General features: G+C 52.6%; 1 protein-coding gene across 3 annotated transcripts in view; it reads left to right on the forward strand.

Annotated features, from left to right (window-relative positions):
* The window catches only part of LOC141126634 (protein sel-1 homolog 3-like), a 173,811-nt gene that overhangs the window by 50,464 nt on the left and 107,159 nt on the right, over nucleotides 1-16,188 (forward strand). For all 3 annotated transcript variants that reach the window (XM_073612556.1, XM_073612558.1, XM_073612557.1), the window contains exon 7: nucleotides 1,211-1,260. In XM_073612556.1, coding sequence (XP_073468657.1) covers nucleotides 1,211-1,260 — 50 coding nt within the window. The remainder of the gene's footprint in view (nucleotides 1-1,210; nucleotides 1,261-16,188) is intronic.

Raw genomic sequence — 16,188 nt, forward strand, 5'->3', positions numbered from 1 at the left:
ATCTGGATGGTCTGAGGAGGCCTGTAATGCACAGTGTTCTGCTGCACTCACTCTCCCTCTCAGGTCTCTGGCACTGACAGTCGTCTCGTCATGGTGCGCTTGCTTGATGGGTACGGATTGCGGAAGCAGGCGGAGCTCTGTGAAAAAACAGAAGTTAATTCACAAGGGTAAAGGTCCCTGCCTCACATTTTCATCCCGTTGTCGTTCGTTAACGAAAGGATCTGATTTTCATCATAGTTTTCGTCAGTGGACAACAATGTGCTGTACTTTTCGTTTTGTTTCCGTCACTGCAAAAATGTCGCTGACGAAAACTTTTTGCTGACAATTAACACTGCTTCCAAGCTTCCTCCACTTCCTTCTCTACTCCCAAGCTTCCGCTGTTAATACCGAGCTTCCTCCTCCATTTCTGAGCTTCCTCCTCCACTTCAGAGCTTCCTCCTCCACTCCCGAGGTTTGTCCTTCATCCCGAGCTTCCTCTTCTACTTCTGAGCTTCCTCCTCCACTTCTGAGCTTCCTCCTCCACTCCTGAGGTTTGTCCTTCACCCCGAGCTTCCTCTTCTACTTCTGAGCTTCCTCCTCCACTTCTGAGCTTCCTCCTCCACTCCTGAGGTTTGTCCTTCACCCCGAGCTTCCTCTTCTACTTCTGAGCTTCCTCCTCCACTTCTGAGCTTCCTCCTCCACTCCTGAGGTTTGTCCTTCACCCCGAGCTTCCTCTTCTACTTCTGAGCTTCCTCCTCCACTTCTGAGCTTCCTCCTCCACTCCTGAGGTTTGTCCTTCACCCCGAGCTTCCCCTTCTACTTCTGAGCTTCCTCCTCCACTCCTGAGGTTTGTCCTTCACCCTGAGCTTCCTCTTCTACTTCTGAGCTTCCACCTCCACTTCTGAGCTTCCTCCTGCACTCCAAAGCTTCCCCCAAAGCTCTAGGGGGCGCTCTCCACTGCTCACAGGAAAATCCTTCCTCCACTTCTGCTCACATCCCAAGAGAGCTATAAGGCTCCTCCACCCAAGTTATAGGGAGAGGGCAGGGCCAATCCCAAAAGCCCATCTACTGCTCCGGTGTCCACTAAATAAAGGGAAACACTAACTTCCACCTGCCTACATACATGGCTGTACTTACATGTGCTTTAATTGTATTCCTTTAGAGATAAATCAGTAACAATGTAACAAATGTCATCTCATGACCGGATTACCAATGAAGTCTTCTGTTCCAGGCAAACCTGACAGTAGTGTGCGGGTCATCAGTTAGCTCTACAACGTACAGGTAAGTGTGTGTGCTATCACGGGGGGTAGGTAACTGTGTGTTATTATTTTGGGGGTAACTGTTTGGCATCATGGGGGGGGGGAATAAATGTGTGCTGTCATTGGGGGAAATCTCATCCAACCTGCAGAATGATCGATGTAACATTCGGCTTGTCATTCCGCCTTGTGCCATTGAAGACCAGACTTAAAATCCGCCAATAATGTCAATTTTTCTGTGGGAAGCTTTAAAATGGACCTTAACACACATTCCTACCGGGGGAACATCCGCTGACAGAGCGCCCCCCGTATCCCACACATGGCCCCCCGTATCCCACACACAGCCCCCGTATCCCACACACGGCCCCCGTATCCCACACACGGCCCCCCGTATCCCACACACAGCCCCCGTATCCCACACACGGCCCCCGTATCCCACACACGGCCCCCGTATCCCACACGCTGCCCCCCGTATCCCTCATGTGCCCCCCCGTATCCCACACACGGACCCCCGTATCTCACACACGGACCCCCGTATCCCACACACGGCCCCCCGTATCCCCCACACGGCCCCCGTATCCCGCACGCGGCCCCCCGTATCCCACACGCTGCCCCACGTATCCCACACGCGCCCCCCCCTGTATCCCACACGTGGCCCCCCGTATCCCACATACGGCCCCCCGTATCCCACACGCGCCCCCCGTATCCCACACGTGGCCCCCCGTATCCCACACATGCCCCCCGTATCCCACACGCGGCCCCCGTATCCCACACGCGGCCCCCGTATCCCACACACGGCCCCCCGTATCCCACACACGGCCCCCGTATTCCACACACAGCCCCCGTATTCCACACACGGCCCCCCCGTATCCCACACACGGCCCCCGTATCCCACACGGCCCCCGTATTCCACACACAGCCCCCGTATCCCACACACGGCCCCCCATATCCCACACGCGCCCCCCCCGTATCCCACACAAGGCCCCCCGTATCCCACACGCGGCCCCCCCGTATCCCACACACGGACCCCCGTATCCCACACACGGACCCCCGTATCCCACACACGGCCCCCCGTATCCCACACAGGCCCCCGTATCCCACACGCGCCCCCCCCCGTATCCCACACGCGCCCCCCCCGTATCCCACATGCGCCCCCCCGTATCCCACACACGGACCCCCGTATCCCACACACGGCCCCCCGTATCCCGCACGCGGCCCCCCGTATCCCACACGCTGCCCCCCGTATCCCACACGCGCCTCCCCCGTATCCCACACGCGGCCCACCCGTATCCCACACGCGGCCCCCCCGTATCCCACACATGGCCCCCCGTATCCCACACGCGGCCCCCGTATTCCACACACAGCCCCCGTATTCCACACACGGCCCCCCGTATCCCACACACGGCCCCCCGTATCCCACACACGGCCCCCGTATCCCACACGGCCCCCGTATTCCACACACAGACCCCCGTATCCCACACACGGCCCCCCGTATCCCACACACGGCCCCCCGTATCCCACACAGCCCCCGTATTCCACACACATGCCCCGTATCCCACACGCGGCCCCCCGTATCCCACACGCGGCCCCCCCGTATCCCACACACGGACCCCCGTATCCCACACACGGACCCCCGTATCCCACACACGGCCCCCCGTATCCCACACGTGGCCCCCGTATCCCACACGCGGCCCCCCGTATCCCACACATGCCCCCCGTATCCCACACACGGCCCCCCGTATCCCGCACATGGCCCCCGTATTCCACACACGGCCCCCGTATTCCACACACGGCCCCCGTATCCCACAAACGGACCCCCGTATCCCACACACGGCCCCCCGTATCCCACACACGGCCCCCCGTATCCCACACGGCCCCCGTATTCCACACACAGCCCCTGTATCCCACACACGGCCCCCCGTATCCCACACACGGCCCGCCCGTATCCCACACACGGCCCCCCGTATCTTACACATGGCCCCCCCGTATCCCACACGCGCCCCCCCGTATCCCACACGCGGCCCCCCGTATCCCACACACGGCCCCCGTATGCCACACATGGCCCCCGTATTCCACACACGGCTCCCGTATCCCACACACGGCCCCCCGTATCCCACACACGGCCCCCCGTATCCCACACACGGCCCCCATATCCCACACACGGCCCCCCGTATCCCACACATGGCCCCCCGTATCCCACACGGCCCCCGTATTCCACACACAGCCCCCGTATCCCACACACGGCCCCCCATATCCCACACGCGCCCCCCCCCGTATCCCACACACGGCCCCCCGTATCCCACACACGCAGGGGCGGACTGACCATTGAGCCACTCGGGAACTGCCCGAGGGCCCTGGGCCACTAGGGGGCCCTATCAGGGTTGCCAGCCTCAGTAAAACCAGGGACAGTATGTATAAATCTGTGTTTTTTTACATCTGTCTGTGTATACTGTGTGTACATGTATGTGTATACTGTGTGTGTGTATACTGTGTGTACATGTATGTGTATACTGTGTGTGTGTATACTGTGTGTACATGTATGTGTATACTGTGTGTGTGTATACTGTGTGTGTGTATACTGTGTGTACATGTGTGTGTATACTGTGTGTGTGTATACTGTGTGTACATGTATGTGTATACTGTGTGTACTGTGTGTGTGTGTACTGTGTGTACATGTATGTGTATACTGTGTGTACTGTGTGTATACTGTGTGTACATGTATGTGTATACTGTGTGTGTGTATACTGTGTGTACATGTATGTGTATACTGTGTGTGTGTGTGTGTATACTGTGTGGCCCCATAATCTCTGATTGCCTGGGGGCCCCATAATCTCCTATTGCCTGGGGGCCCCATGAGTTATCAGTCCGCCCCTGCACACGCGCCCCCCCCCGTATCCCACACACGGCCCCCCGTATCCCACAAACGGACCCCCGTATCCCACACACGGCCCCCCCGTATCCCACACACGGCCCCCGTATCCCACACGCGGCCCCCTGTATCCCACACATGCCCCCCGTATCCCACACACAGCCCCTGTATCCCACACACGGCCCCCTGTATCCCACACACGGCCCCCGTATCCCACACACGCACCCCCATATCCCACACACGGCCCCCGTATCCCACACACGGCCCCCGTATCCCACACACGGCCCCCCGTATCCCACACACAGACCCCCGTATCTCACACACGGACCCCCGTATCTCACACACGGACCCCCATATCCCACACACGGCCCCCTGTATCCCACACACGGACCCCCGTATCCCAAACACGGCCCCCCGTATCCCACACACGGCCCCCCGTATCCCACACGGCCCCATGGCCCACAATTCCACTTTTATTACATAGTAGGTGAGGTAAAAAAAAGACACAAGTCCATCAACTCCAACCTATGTGTGTGATTATATGTCATATTACATTATATATCCCTGTATGTTGTGGTCATTCAGGTCCTTATCTAATAGTTTCCCCCCCACTGAGACCACCGCCTGTGGAAGGGAATTCCACATCCTTGCCGCTCTTACAGTAAAGAACCCTCTACGTAGTTTAAGGTTAAACCTCTTTTCTTCTAATTTTAATGAGTGGCCACGAGTCTTGTTAAACTCCCTTCTGCAAAAAAGTTTTATCCCTATTGTGGGGTCACCAGTACGGTATTTGTATATTGTGGGGTCACCAGTCCGGTATTTGTATATTGTGGGGTCACCAGTCCGGTATTTGTATACTGTGGGGTCACCAGTCCGGTATTTATATATTGTGGGGTCACCAGTCCGGTATTTGTATATTGTGGGGTCACCAGTCCGGTATTTGTATACTGTGGGGTCACCAGTCCGGTATTTGTATATTGTGGGGTCACCAGTCCGGTATTTGTATATTGTGGGGTCACCAGTACGGTATTTCTATATTATGGGGTTACCAGTCCGGTATTTGTATATTGTGGGGTCACCAGTCCGGTATTTGTATATTGTGGGGTCACCAGTCTGGTATTTATATATTGTGGGGTCACCAGTCCGGTATTTATATATTGTGGGGTCACCAGTCCGGTATTTATATATTGTGGGGTCACCAGTCCGGTATTTATATATTGTGGGGTCACCAGTCCGGTATTTATATATTGTGGGGTCACCAGTCCGGTATTTGTATATTGTGGGTGTCACAGAACGTCCCACACTCCGCTTGAGTGCTTCCGTCATATACCACTTCCTCCCAGTCTGTATACAGATATCCCAACCTCTCTGAGCACAAACAAGGCGACACTTGCTTGTTGCTACCAAGAACTCACTTTATTTAGAATAAAAATTACAAGACTTTATATGCCGTTGGAACCTCCTCTAACAATACAACTGTAACCTAATTAACATGAGCTAATTATCTAATCCTTTATACAGCCTAGGTGACTGAGACGTGACCTTTCACCCAGACTTGTGGTCACCGAGCTTCACACAGTTATATCAACACAATAGCAGCTCCAATAGGAGTCGTCCCGTCTCCTACATTGTATAGAGGACAATGTCATCAGCTCATTCAATTAACATAAACACAGGTAGTTGGAATTGATGACACCAGCATCTCCTCACAGGATGTGTCCCAACAGAATGAATCAGTCTTATCAGCAGGGGGCTGCTGGAGGAACCCCCCCTCCCTCTTCAGGGACACAAATCTACAGTAAGGAGTCCCCAAACAATATATACATATATACACGACTGAGTCAGATTAGTACAGTTCAGCCTGGATTTCTCATTCACCTCACAAAGAGTATTGTTCCATTGAAAATCCAGGGCCCATAATCAAAAGGCAACAGGCTTGCATACAGTCCTCTCCAACAGCCTCTGTCCCGGCTAGGTCTGTCACATTTCTCCCCTTTCGGCAGGAGACTAACACAGGAGGAGACCCCAGACGGGTTGACTCCGAAGTTAGTCCATAGTTCCAGTCCTCTACTGCCTGTACCCAGACAGTACCCCAAATAAATTGTTCCAAACAGAGTATTACTCACCCAGCCAACCTCTGCCTCTCTCAGAGAACATATCCGCCGCTGGGGAGAGGCCCGGACTGGCCCTTCTCCCTGGAATCCTTTTTGCCGCTGGAGAGAAGACAGTGGGACTGGGCTCACTCCATCCTGCTGTTGGGGATCCGGGCCGACTGCCCACCATCCCTGGGGTATACAGGTGGGGACTGAAGCCCCATCCACCGACACCAGATCAAGCTGCAGTTGTGAGGTGATGACTGCATTCTCTCCTTGGATCCTGATCTGCAGCTCGCGATAGACTGCCACCTCCTCTGGGCCTCCACAATTGCTGCAGGTGTGGGGCAGAGATCTTGGACCCTCTGTCCGGTTGCCAGCACTTCTGCTGGGGGTTTGCCAGGTGGTTCCTCCTCTACAGAAACGTCTATTAAATCCCCAGTCTCTGGAAGTGGTAAAAGTGTGGGACAGAGGTCTTGGACCCTCTGTTCAGTTACCAGATCTTCAGCTGGAGAAGTTTGTTTTAACTCCATAGATGCTGCTGGCAGAAAATCACATGTCCCTGTCAGTGTTGTGGGAGAAAGGCCGACTACCTCTTCTCTCAAGAAGGCCGAAGCCACTGTTGGTGCTGGGCAGAACACAGTGAACTTTGGCCCTGATAGCAGCTCTTCTGCTGGAGGCTCATCAGGTTGTTTTTCCTCAGCAGAAAAGTCTATCAAATCCCATGTCTCTGCAACTGATGTCTGGGGATAGAGGTTCACCATCTCCTGTCCATGGAACCCAGAAGATGTTATCATTTCTGGACAGAGGTTAGCAGAGCTCTGCCCTGTTGTCAGCACTTCAGGTTTGGGGACGGCAATCTCCGGATTTTCCACTGCCGATTCTCTGGCATGCTGCTGAACGTGTTCTAGCAGTTTCCTGTATGCCCTTTCCAGATGCTGTTCCTTCCTTAGCAAATGGTCCAGATCAGGTTTGAGCTCTGAGACCCCTGCAAGACCGAGCATAGCCTCTCTATATTCTCTCAGGTCCTCAAGGTCAGGTTCCCCTTCATCGCCAAACATAAAAAGATCTGTAAGGCTCTTCCACAGCAATCCAGGGCCGCCAAAGTCATATCCCTCTGGAGAGCATTCTGTTGTCTCCCCTAAATATCCCTCCTCTGCGTGCCATTGCAGAGCCCGATAACGATTGTCCAGCTCTATCTCCTGCTGGACCAACCTGTCCAACTCAGTCACCCATTGCTCCTGGGGCCGCTCTCCCAGGAATGCCATCCGCAATGCCCATTGGTCACTGGCCCGTTGCTCTTGGGTTGGAAAGCACTTGCCCTGTTTTATACCAGAGAGACGGAGGGCTGCAATCCAGAGCTCCACCCGAATTTGCTGCCTAAGCTCCAGGTATTCATCCTCAGACACAGTCCTGGTGTATGTTGAAAGGATGATCCGCAGCAGCCCCGGGAATTCTGATGCCAGGTCCATATCTCCGCTGGGGTGACTGAAGTCTGCTATCCTGATCTTGGATCCAGGTGGAGGTTTAAATTTCCCAGACAGCAGGAAGCTTTCCCGCTGCTTGCCACCAATGTCACGGAACGTCCCACACTCCGCTTGAGTGCTTCCGTCATATACCACTTCCTCCCAGTCTGTATACAGATATCCCAACCTCTCTGAGCACAAACAAGGCGACACTTGCTTGTTGCTACCAAGAACTCACTTTATTTAGAATCAAAATTACAAGACTTTATATGCCGTTGGAACCTCCTCTAACAATACAACTGTAACTTAATTAACATGAGCTAATTATCTAATCCTTTATACAGCCTAGGTGACTGAGACATGACCTTTCGCCCAGACTTGTGGTCACCGAGCTTCACACAGTTATATCAACACAATAGCAGCTCCAATAGGAGTCGTCCCGCCTCCTACATTGTATAGAGGACAATGTCATCAGCTCATTCAATTAACATAAACACAGGTAGTTGGAGTTGATGACACCAGCATCTCCTCACAGGATGTGTCCCAACAGAATGAATCAGTCTTATCAGCAGGGGGCTGCTGGAGGAACCCCCCCTCCCTCTTCAGGGACACAAATCTACAGTAAGGAGTCCCCATACAATATATACATATATACACGACTGAGTCCGATTAGTACAGTTCAGCCTGGATTTCTCATTCACCTCACAAAGAGTATTGTTCCATTGAAAATCCAGGGCCCATAATCAAAAGGCAACAGGCTTGCATACAGCCCTCTACAACAGCCTCTGTTCTGGCTAGGTCTGTCACAGTGGGGTCACCAGTACGGTATTTGTATATTGTGGGGTCACCAGTCCGGTATTTATATATTGTGGGGTCACCAGTACGGTATTTGTATATTGTGGGGTCACCAGTACGGTATTTGTATATTGTGGGGTCACCAGTCCGGTATTTATATATTGTGGGGTCACCAGTACGGTATTTGTATATTGTGGGGTCACCAGTACGGTATTTGTATATTGTGGGGTCACCAGTCCGGTATTTATATATTGTGGGGTCACCAGTCCGGTATTTATATATTGTGGGGTCACCAGTACGGTATTTGTATATTGTGGGGTCACCAGTCCGGTATTTGTATATTGTGGGGTCACCAGTCCGGTATTTCTCTATTGTGGGGTCACCAGTACGGTATTTCTATATTATGGGGTTACCAGTCCGGTATTTGTATATTGTGGGGTCACCAGTCCAGTATTTATATATTGTGGGGTCACCAGTCCGGTATTTATATATTGTGGGGTCACCAGTCCGGTATTTATATATTGTGGGGTCACCAGTCCGGTATTTGTATATTGTGGGGTCACCAGTCCGGTATTTATATATTGTGGGGTCACCAGTCCGGTATTTCTATATTATGGGGTTACCAGTCTGGTATTTGTATATTGTGGGGTCACCAGTCCGGTATTTATATATTGTGGGGTCACCAGTCCGGTATTTGTATATTGTGGGGTCACCAGTCCGGTATTTATATATTGTGGGGTCACCAGTCCGGTATTTGTATATTGTGGGGTCACCAGTCCGGTATTTATATATTGTGGGGTCACCAGTCCGGTATTTGTATATTGTGGGGTCACCAGTCCGGTATTTATATATTGTGGGGTCACCAGTCCGGTATTTATATATTGTGTGGTCACCAGTCCGGTATTTGTATATTGTGGGGTCACCAGTCCGGTATTTATATATTGTGGGGTCACCAGTCCGGTATTTGTATATTGTGGGGTCACCAGTCCGGTATTTATATATTGTGGGGTCACCAGTCCGGTATTTATATATTGTGTGGTCACCAGTCCGGTATTTGTATATTGTGGGGTCACCAGTCCGGTATTTATATATTGTGGGGTCACCAGTCCGGTATTTATATATTGTGGGGTCACCAGTCCGGTATTTATATATTGTGGGGTCACCAGTCAGGTATTTATATATTGTGGGGTCACCAGTCCAGTATTTATATATTGTGGGGTCACCAGTCCGGTATTTGTATATTGTGGGGTCACCAGTCCGGTATTTATATATTGGGGGGTCACCAGTCCAGTATTTATATATTGTGGGGTCACCAGTCCGGTATTTGTATATTGTGGGGTCACCAGTCTGGTATTTATATATTGTGGGGTCACCAGTATGGTATTTATATATTGTGGGGTCACCAGTCCGGTATTTGTATATTGTGGGGTCACCAGTCCGGTATTTATATATTGTGGGGTCACCAGTCCGGTATTTGTATATTGTGGGGTCACCAGTCCGGTATTTGTATATTGTGGGGTCACCAGTCCGGTATTTATATAATGAAATCATATCCCCTCTCAAGCGTCTCTTCTCCAGAGAGAATAAGTTCAGAGCTCACAACCTTTCCTCATAACTAAGATCCTCCAGACCCTTTATTAGCTTTGTTGCCCTTCTTTGTACTCGCTCCATTTCCAGTACATCCTTCCTGAGGACTGGTGCCCAGAACTGGACAGCATACTCCAGGTGCGGCCGGACCAGAGTCTTGTAGAGCGGGAGAATTATCGTTTTATCTCTGGAGTTGATCCCTTTTTAATGCCAATATTCTGTTTGCTTTGTTAGCAGCAGCTTGGCATTGCATGTCATTGCTGAGCCTATCATCTACTAGGACCCCCAGGTCCTTTTCCATCCTAGATTCCCCCAGAGGTTCTCCCCCCAGTCTATAGATTGCATTCAGATTTTTACCACCCAAATGCATTATTTTACATTTTTCTACATTGAACCTCATTTGCCATGTAGTCGCCCCTCCCCCATTAATTTGTTCAGGTCTTTTTGCAAGATTTCCACATCCTGCGGAGAAGTTATTGCCCTGCTTAGCTTAGTATCGTCTGCAAATACAGAGATTGAACTGTTTATCCCATCCTCCAGATCGTTTATAAACAAATTAAATAGGATTGGTCCCAGCACAGAACCCTGGGGGACCCCACTACCCTCCTCTGACCATTCCCCCCACGCCGAAAAAAGGGGGGTCCCCCCAAAATCCCTACCAGACTCTTATCCGAGCACACAGCCGGCAGGTCAGGAAAGGGGGAGGTGACATGCGAGGGCCCGCCACCCCCGAAACCATACCAGGCTGCATGCCCTCAACATGGGGGGTGGGTGCTTTAGGGCGGGGGACCCTGCCCTGCCCCCCCCCCACCCCAAAGCACCTTGTCCCCATGTTGATGAGGACAAGGGCCTCTTCCCGACAACCCTGGCCATTTGGTTGCCAGGGTCTGTGGGCAGGGAGCTTATCAGAATCTGGAAGCCCCATTTAACAAGGCGGCCCCCAGATCCTGACCCCCCACTCTATGTGAATGAGTATCGGGTACATTGTACCCCTACCCATTCACCTAAAAAAAGGGTCAAAAATAAAACGCATTACAAAGGTTTTTAAAGTAATTAATTAAGGCAGCTCCGTCATCTCTTCCGATTTCTTCTCCCCTCTCCGGCTCTTCTGCCTCCTCCGCTGACATCTTTTGAACCTCGAGGAAGGAAAGAAAAAAAAGGCTGTTTAAAAAGTGAGAGAAAGTGACAGAGAGCGTGTGAAAAAAGCTGCAAGGAAACCAAACCCTAAAAACCTAAAAATGCAACACGGCAATCACCAGAAGTCAAAAGAAACTCTTCACTCAGCAAGTCTGGCCATAGACACAAGACAACCTACAGAAGATCCAACCCGGAATCCTAGAACTCGGACCGTGTGCGGGATTATTAGGAAGGAACGCATTGATCCATACGATTTAAACCTTTAATACTTAGATGAGCCAGGCGCTCCCCTCACTTTAAGACGGTGGCCATCAATATTCGCTCTGCCATTAATTGTTACTTTTTAAATTAGGATTATTTGTCATCATCAGCAAATACCCCAAAAAAGAAAATGTACAGTCTTGTTTTTGGACCGTTTCTTGGCTTTTCTTGCTTTTTTTTTTTTGGTTGTTTTTTTTTAGATAATAGAAGACAAATGTTCTTGAAAATTTTTAAGCATTTTAAGATTTTAACAGTGTGCCCAACCCAAAATGTTTTCCCAGGGCATTGCTAGGATAGCAAAACTCTGCACCCCTTGTCCACCACTCTACTGTCCACCACTCTACTGTCCACCACTCTACTGTCCACCACTCTACACTCCACCACTCTACTGTCCACCACTCTACACTCCACCACTCTACTGTCCACCACTCTACTGTCCACCACTCTACTGTCCACCACTCTACACTCCACCACTCTACTGTCCACCACTCTACACTCCACCACTCTACTGTCCACCACTCTACACTCCACCACTCTACTGTCCACCACTCTACACTCCACCACTCTACTGTCCACCACTCTACACTGCACCACTCTACTGTCCACCACTCTACTGTCCACCACTCTACACTCCACCACTCTACTGTCCACCACTCTACTGTCCACCACTCTACAGTCCACCACTCTACACTCCACCACTCTACTGTCCACCACTCTACTGTCCACCACTCTACACTCCACCACTCTACTGTCCACCACTCTACATTCCACCACTCTACTGTCCACCACTCTACACTCCACCACTCTACTGTCCACCACTCTACACTGCAGCACTCTACTGTCCACCACTCTACTGTCCACCACTCTACACTCCACCACTCTACTGTCCACCACTCTACACTCCACCACTCTACTGTCCACCACTCTACTGTCCACCACTCTACAGTCCACCACTCTACACTCCACCACTCTACTGTCCACCACTCTACTGTCCACCACTCTACACTCCACCACTCTACTGTCCACCACTCTACTGTCCACCACTCTACACTCCACCACTCTACACTCCACCACTCTACTGTCCACCACTCTACTGTCCACCACTCTACCCTGAACCTCTTGCCTATTACTCAACTCTGCACCTCTTGTTCTCCCACCACCCTTGCACTCTTATCTACCTCTCATCCCTTCACTCCTTTTCCACTGCTTAACTCTGCACCCCTTGTCCACCACTCAACTCTGCACCCCTTGTCCACCACTCTGTCAACCCCTTGCCCTCCATCCACTCCTGTCCACCTCTCACTCCTTCACTCCATCCACTCCTGCACTCCTGTCCATCTCTCACCTATTGTCCTCCTTCCACCCCTGCACACCTATCACCACTTATCCCTTGTCCACCACTCAGGTCTGCGCACATTTCCTCCATCCACCTCTGCACTCCTGTCCACCTCTCACTCCTTGTTCACCGCTCAACTCTGCACCCCCTGTCCTCCATCCACCCCTGCAATCCTGTCCATCCTTTCACCCTTCACCCCTTGTCTGCCACTCAACTCGGCAAACCTTGTCCTTCATCCATCCCTGCACTCCTGTCCACATCTCACCCTTTAACCAGCACTCAGCTCTGCACCTCTTGCCCTCCTACCACCCCTGCACTCCTGTCCACTTCTCTACTCTCACTCGTCAACCACTCAATGCTGCACCCCTTGTCCTCCACCCACCCCTGCATCCCTGTACACCTCTCACCCCTTGTCCACCACCCGACTCTGCACCCCTTGACCACTGCCCAACTCTACACCCCTTGTCCACCGCCCAACTCTGCACCCCTTGTCCACCGCCCAACTCTGCACCCCTTGTCCACCACTCAACTCTGCAACCCTTGTCCTCCATCCACCCCTGCACTCCTATCCAACTCTGCACCCCTTGTCCACCGCCCAACTCTGCACCCCTTGTCCACCACCCAACTCTGCATCCCTTGTCCACCACCCAACTCTGCACCCCTTGTCCACCACCCAAGTCTGCACCCCTTGTTCTCCCACCACCTCTGCAGTCCCATTTCCACTTCTCAACTCTCACTTCTTGTCCACCACTTACCTCTACACCTCTTGTCCTAAATTCACCCTTGCACTCTTGTCCGCCTCTCACCCCTTCATCCCTGCACACCTTTCACCACTCACCTCTTGTCCACCACTTAACTTTGCACCCCATTATTCTCATTTCACCCCTGCATTCCTGTCTTCCTTTCCCCCCTTGTCCACCACTCAACTCTGCACCCCTTGTCTTCCTTCCACCCCTGCAGTCCTGTTTACCTCTCACCCCTTGTCCACTGCTCAACTCTGCACCCCTTGTCCTCCTTCCACCCCTGCACTCCTGTCTACCTCTCACCCCTGCACTCCTTTTCCACTGCTTTATCTTGCACCCCTTGTCCACCGCTCAACTCTGCACCCCTTGCCCTCCTTCCACCCCTGCAGTCCTGTTTACCTCTCAACCCTTGTCCACCGCTCAACTCTGCACCCCTTGCCCTCCTTCCACCCCTGCAGTCCTGTTTACCTCTCACCTCTTCACCACTTGTCCACCTTCTACTCCTGCACCCTTGTCTATCTCCCACCCCTTCACTCCTTTTCCAGTGCTTAACGTTTCCCCCCTTTGTCCACCACTCACCTCTGCACCCCTTCTCCACCGCTCAACTTTGCACCCCTTGTCTACCACTCTACTGTCCACCACTCTGCCCCGCACCCCTTGTTCTCCAAACAGCCTTGCACTCTTTTCTACCTCTCACCCCTTCACTCCCTTTCCAACACTTAACCCTGCACTTCTTGTCCACCACTCGACTCTGCTGCACCCCTTGTCCACCGCTCATCGCAGCACAGCTTGTCCACCACTCTACTGTCAACCCCTTGTCCTCCATCCACTCCTGTCCATCTCTCACCCCTTCACTCCTTTTCCACTGCTTAACCCTACACCCCTTGTCCACCACTCTATTCTGCACCCCTTGTCCACCACTCTACTCTGCACCCCTTGTCCACCACTCTACTCTGCACCCCTTGTCCACCACTCTACTCTGTACCGCTTATCCACCACTCTACCCTGCACCCCTTGTTCACCACTCTACCTTGCACCCCTTGTCTATTACTCAACTCTGCACCTCTTGTTCTCCCATCAACCACTGTACTCTTGTCCACCTCTCACCTATTCACCCCTTGTCCACCACTTTACTCTGCACCCCTTGTCCACCTCTCAACTCTGCACCCCTTGTCCACCGTTCAACTTGGCAACCCTTGTCCACTACTCAACTCTGCACTTCTTGACCTTCATCCACCCCTGCACTCCTGTCTACCTCTCAGCCCTTGTCCACCACTCATCTCTGCACCCCTTGTCCTTCATCCACCCCTGAACTCCTGTCCACCTCTCACCCCTTGTCCACCACTCTACTTTGCACCCCTTGTCCACCACTCTATTCTGTACCGCTTGTCCATCACTCTACCCTGCACCCCTTGTTCACCACTCTACCTTGCACCCCTTGTCTATTACTCAACTCTGCACCTCTTGTTCTCCCATCAACCACTGTACTCTTGTCCACCTCTCACCTATTCACCCCTTGTCCACCACTTTACTCTGCACCCCTTGTCCACCTCTCAACTCTGCACCCCTTGTCCACCGTTCAACTCGGCACCCCTTGTCCTCCAACCACCACTGTACTCTTGTCTACCTCTGACCTATTCACCCCTTGTCCACTACTCAACTCTGCACCCCTTGTCCACTACTCAACTCTGCACTTCTTGACCTTCATCCACCCCTGCACTCCTGTCCACCTCTCACCCCTTGTCCACCACTCTACTCTGCACCCCTTGTCCACCACTCTACTCTGTACTGCTTGTCCATCACTCTACCCTGCACCCCTTGTTCACCACTCTACCTTGCACCCCTTGTCTATTACTCAACTCTGCACCTCTTGTTCTCCCATCAACCACTGTACTCTTGTCCACCTCTCACCTATTCACCCCTTGTCCACTACCCAACTCTGCACCCCTTGTCCACTACTCAACTCTGCACTTCTTGACCTTCATCCACCCCTGCACTCCTGTCTACCTCTCAGCCCTTGTCCACCACTCATCTCTGCACCCCCTGTCCTTCATCCACCCCTGAACTCCTGTCCACCTCTCACTCCTTGTCCACAACTCATCTCTGCACCCCTTGTCTTTCATCCACCCCTGAACTCCTGTCCACCTCTCACCCATTGTCCACCTCTCAACTCTGCACCCCTTGTCCACCTTTCAACTCGGCACCCCTTGTCCTCCAACCACCACTGTACTCTTGTCCACCTCTTACCTATTCACCCCTTGTCCACTACTCAACTCTGCACCCCTTGTCCACTACTCATCTCTGCACTTCTTGACCTTCATCCACCCCTGCACTCCTGTCTACCTCTCAGCCCTTGTCCACCACTCATCTCTGCACCCCTTGTCCTTCATCCACCCCTGAACTCCTGTCCACCTCTCCGCCCTTGTCCACAACTCAACTCTGCACCCCTTGTCCTCCATCCACCCCTGCACTCCTGTCCACCTCTCACCCCTTGTGCATCGCTCAGCTCTGCACCCCTTGTCCTCCTCCTACTCCTGCCCTCTTTTCTACCTCTCACCCCTTCACCCCTTGTCCACCTCTCAACTCTGCACTCCTTGACCTCCAACCACCCCTGCACTCTTATCCACCTCTCCCCTCTTCACCCCCCACCATCCCTCTTGCACTGC

This window comes from Aquarana catesbeiana, linkage group LG02 (assembly GCF_042186555.1).
Source record: "Aquarana catesbeiana isolate 2022-GZ linkage group LG02, ASM4218655v1, whole genome shotgun sequence".
In the NCBI taxonomy this organism is placed as follows: domain Eukaryota; kingdom Metazoa; phylum Chordata; class Amphibia; order Anura; family Ranidae; genus Aquarana; species Aquarana catesbeiana.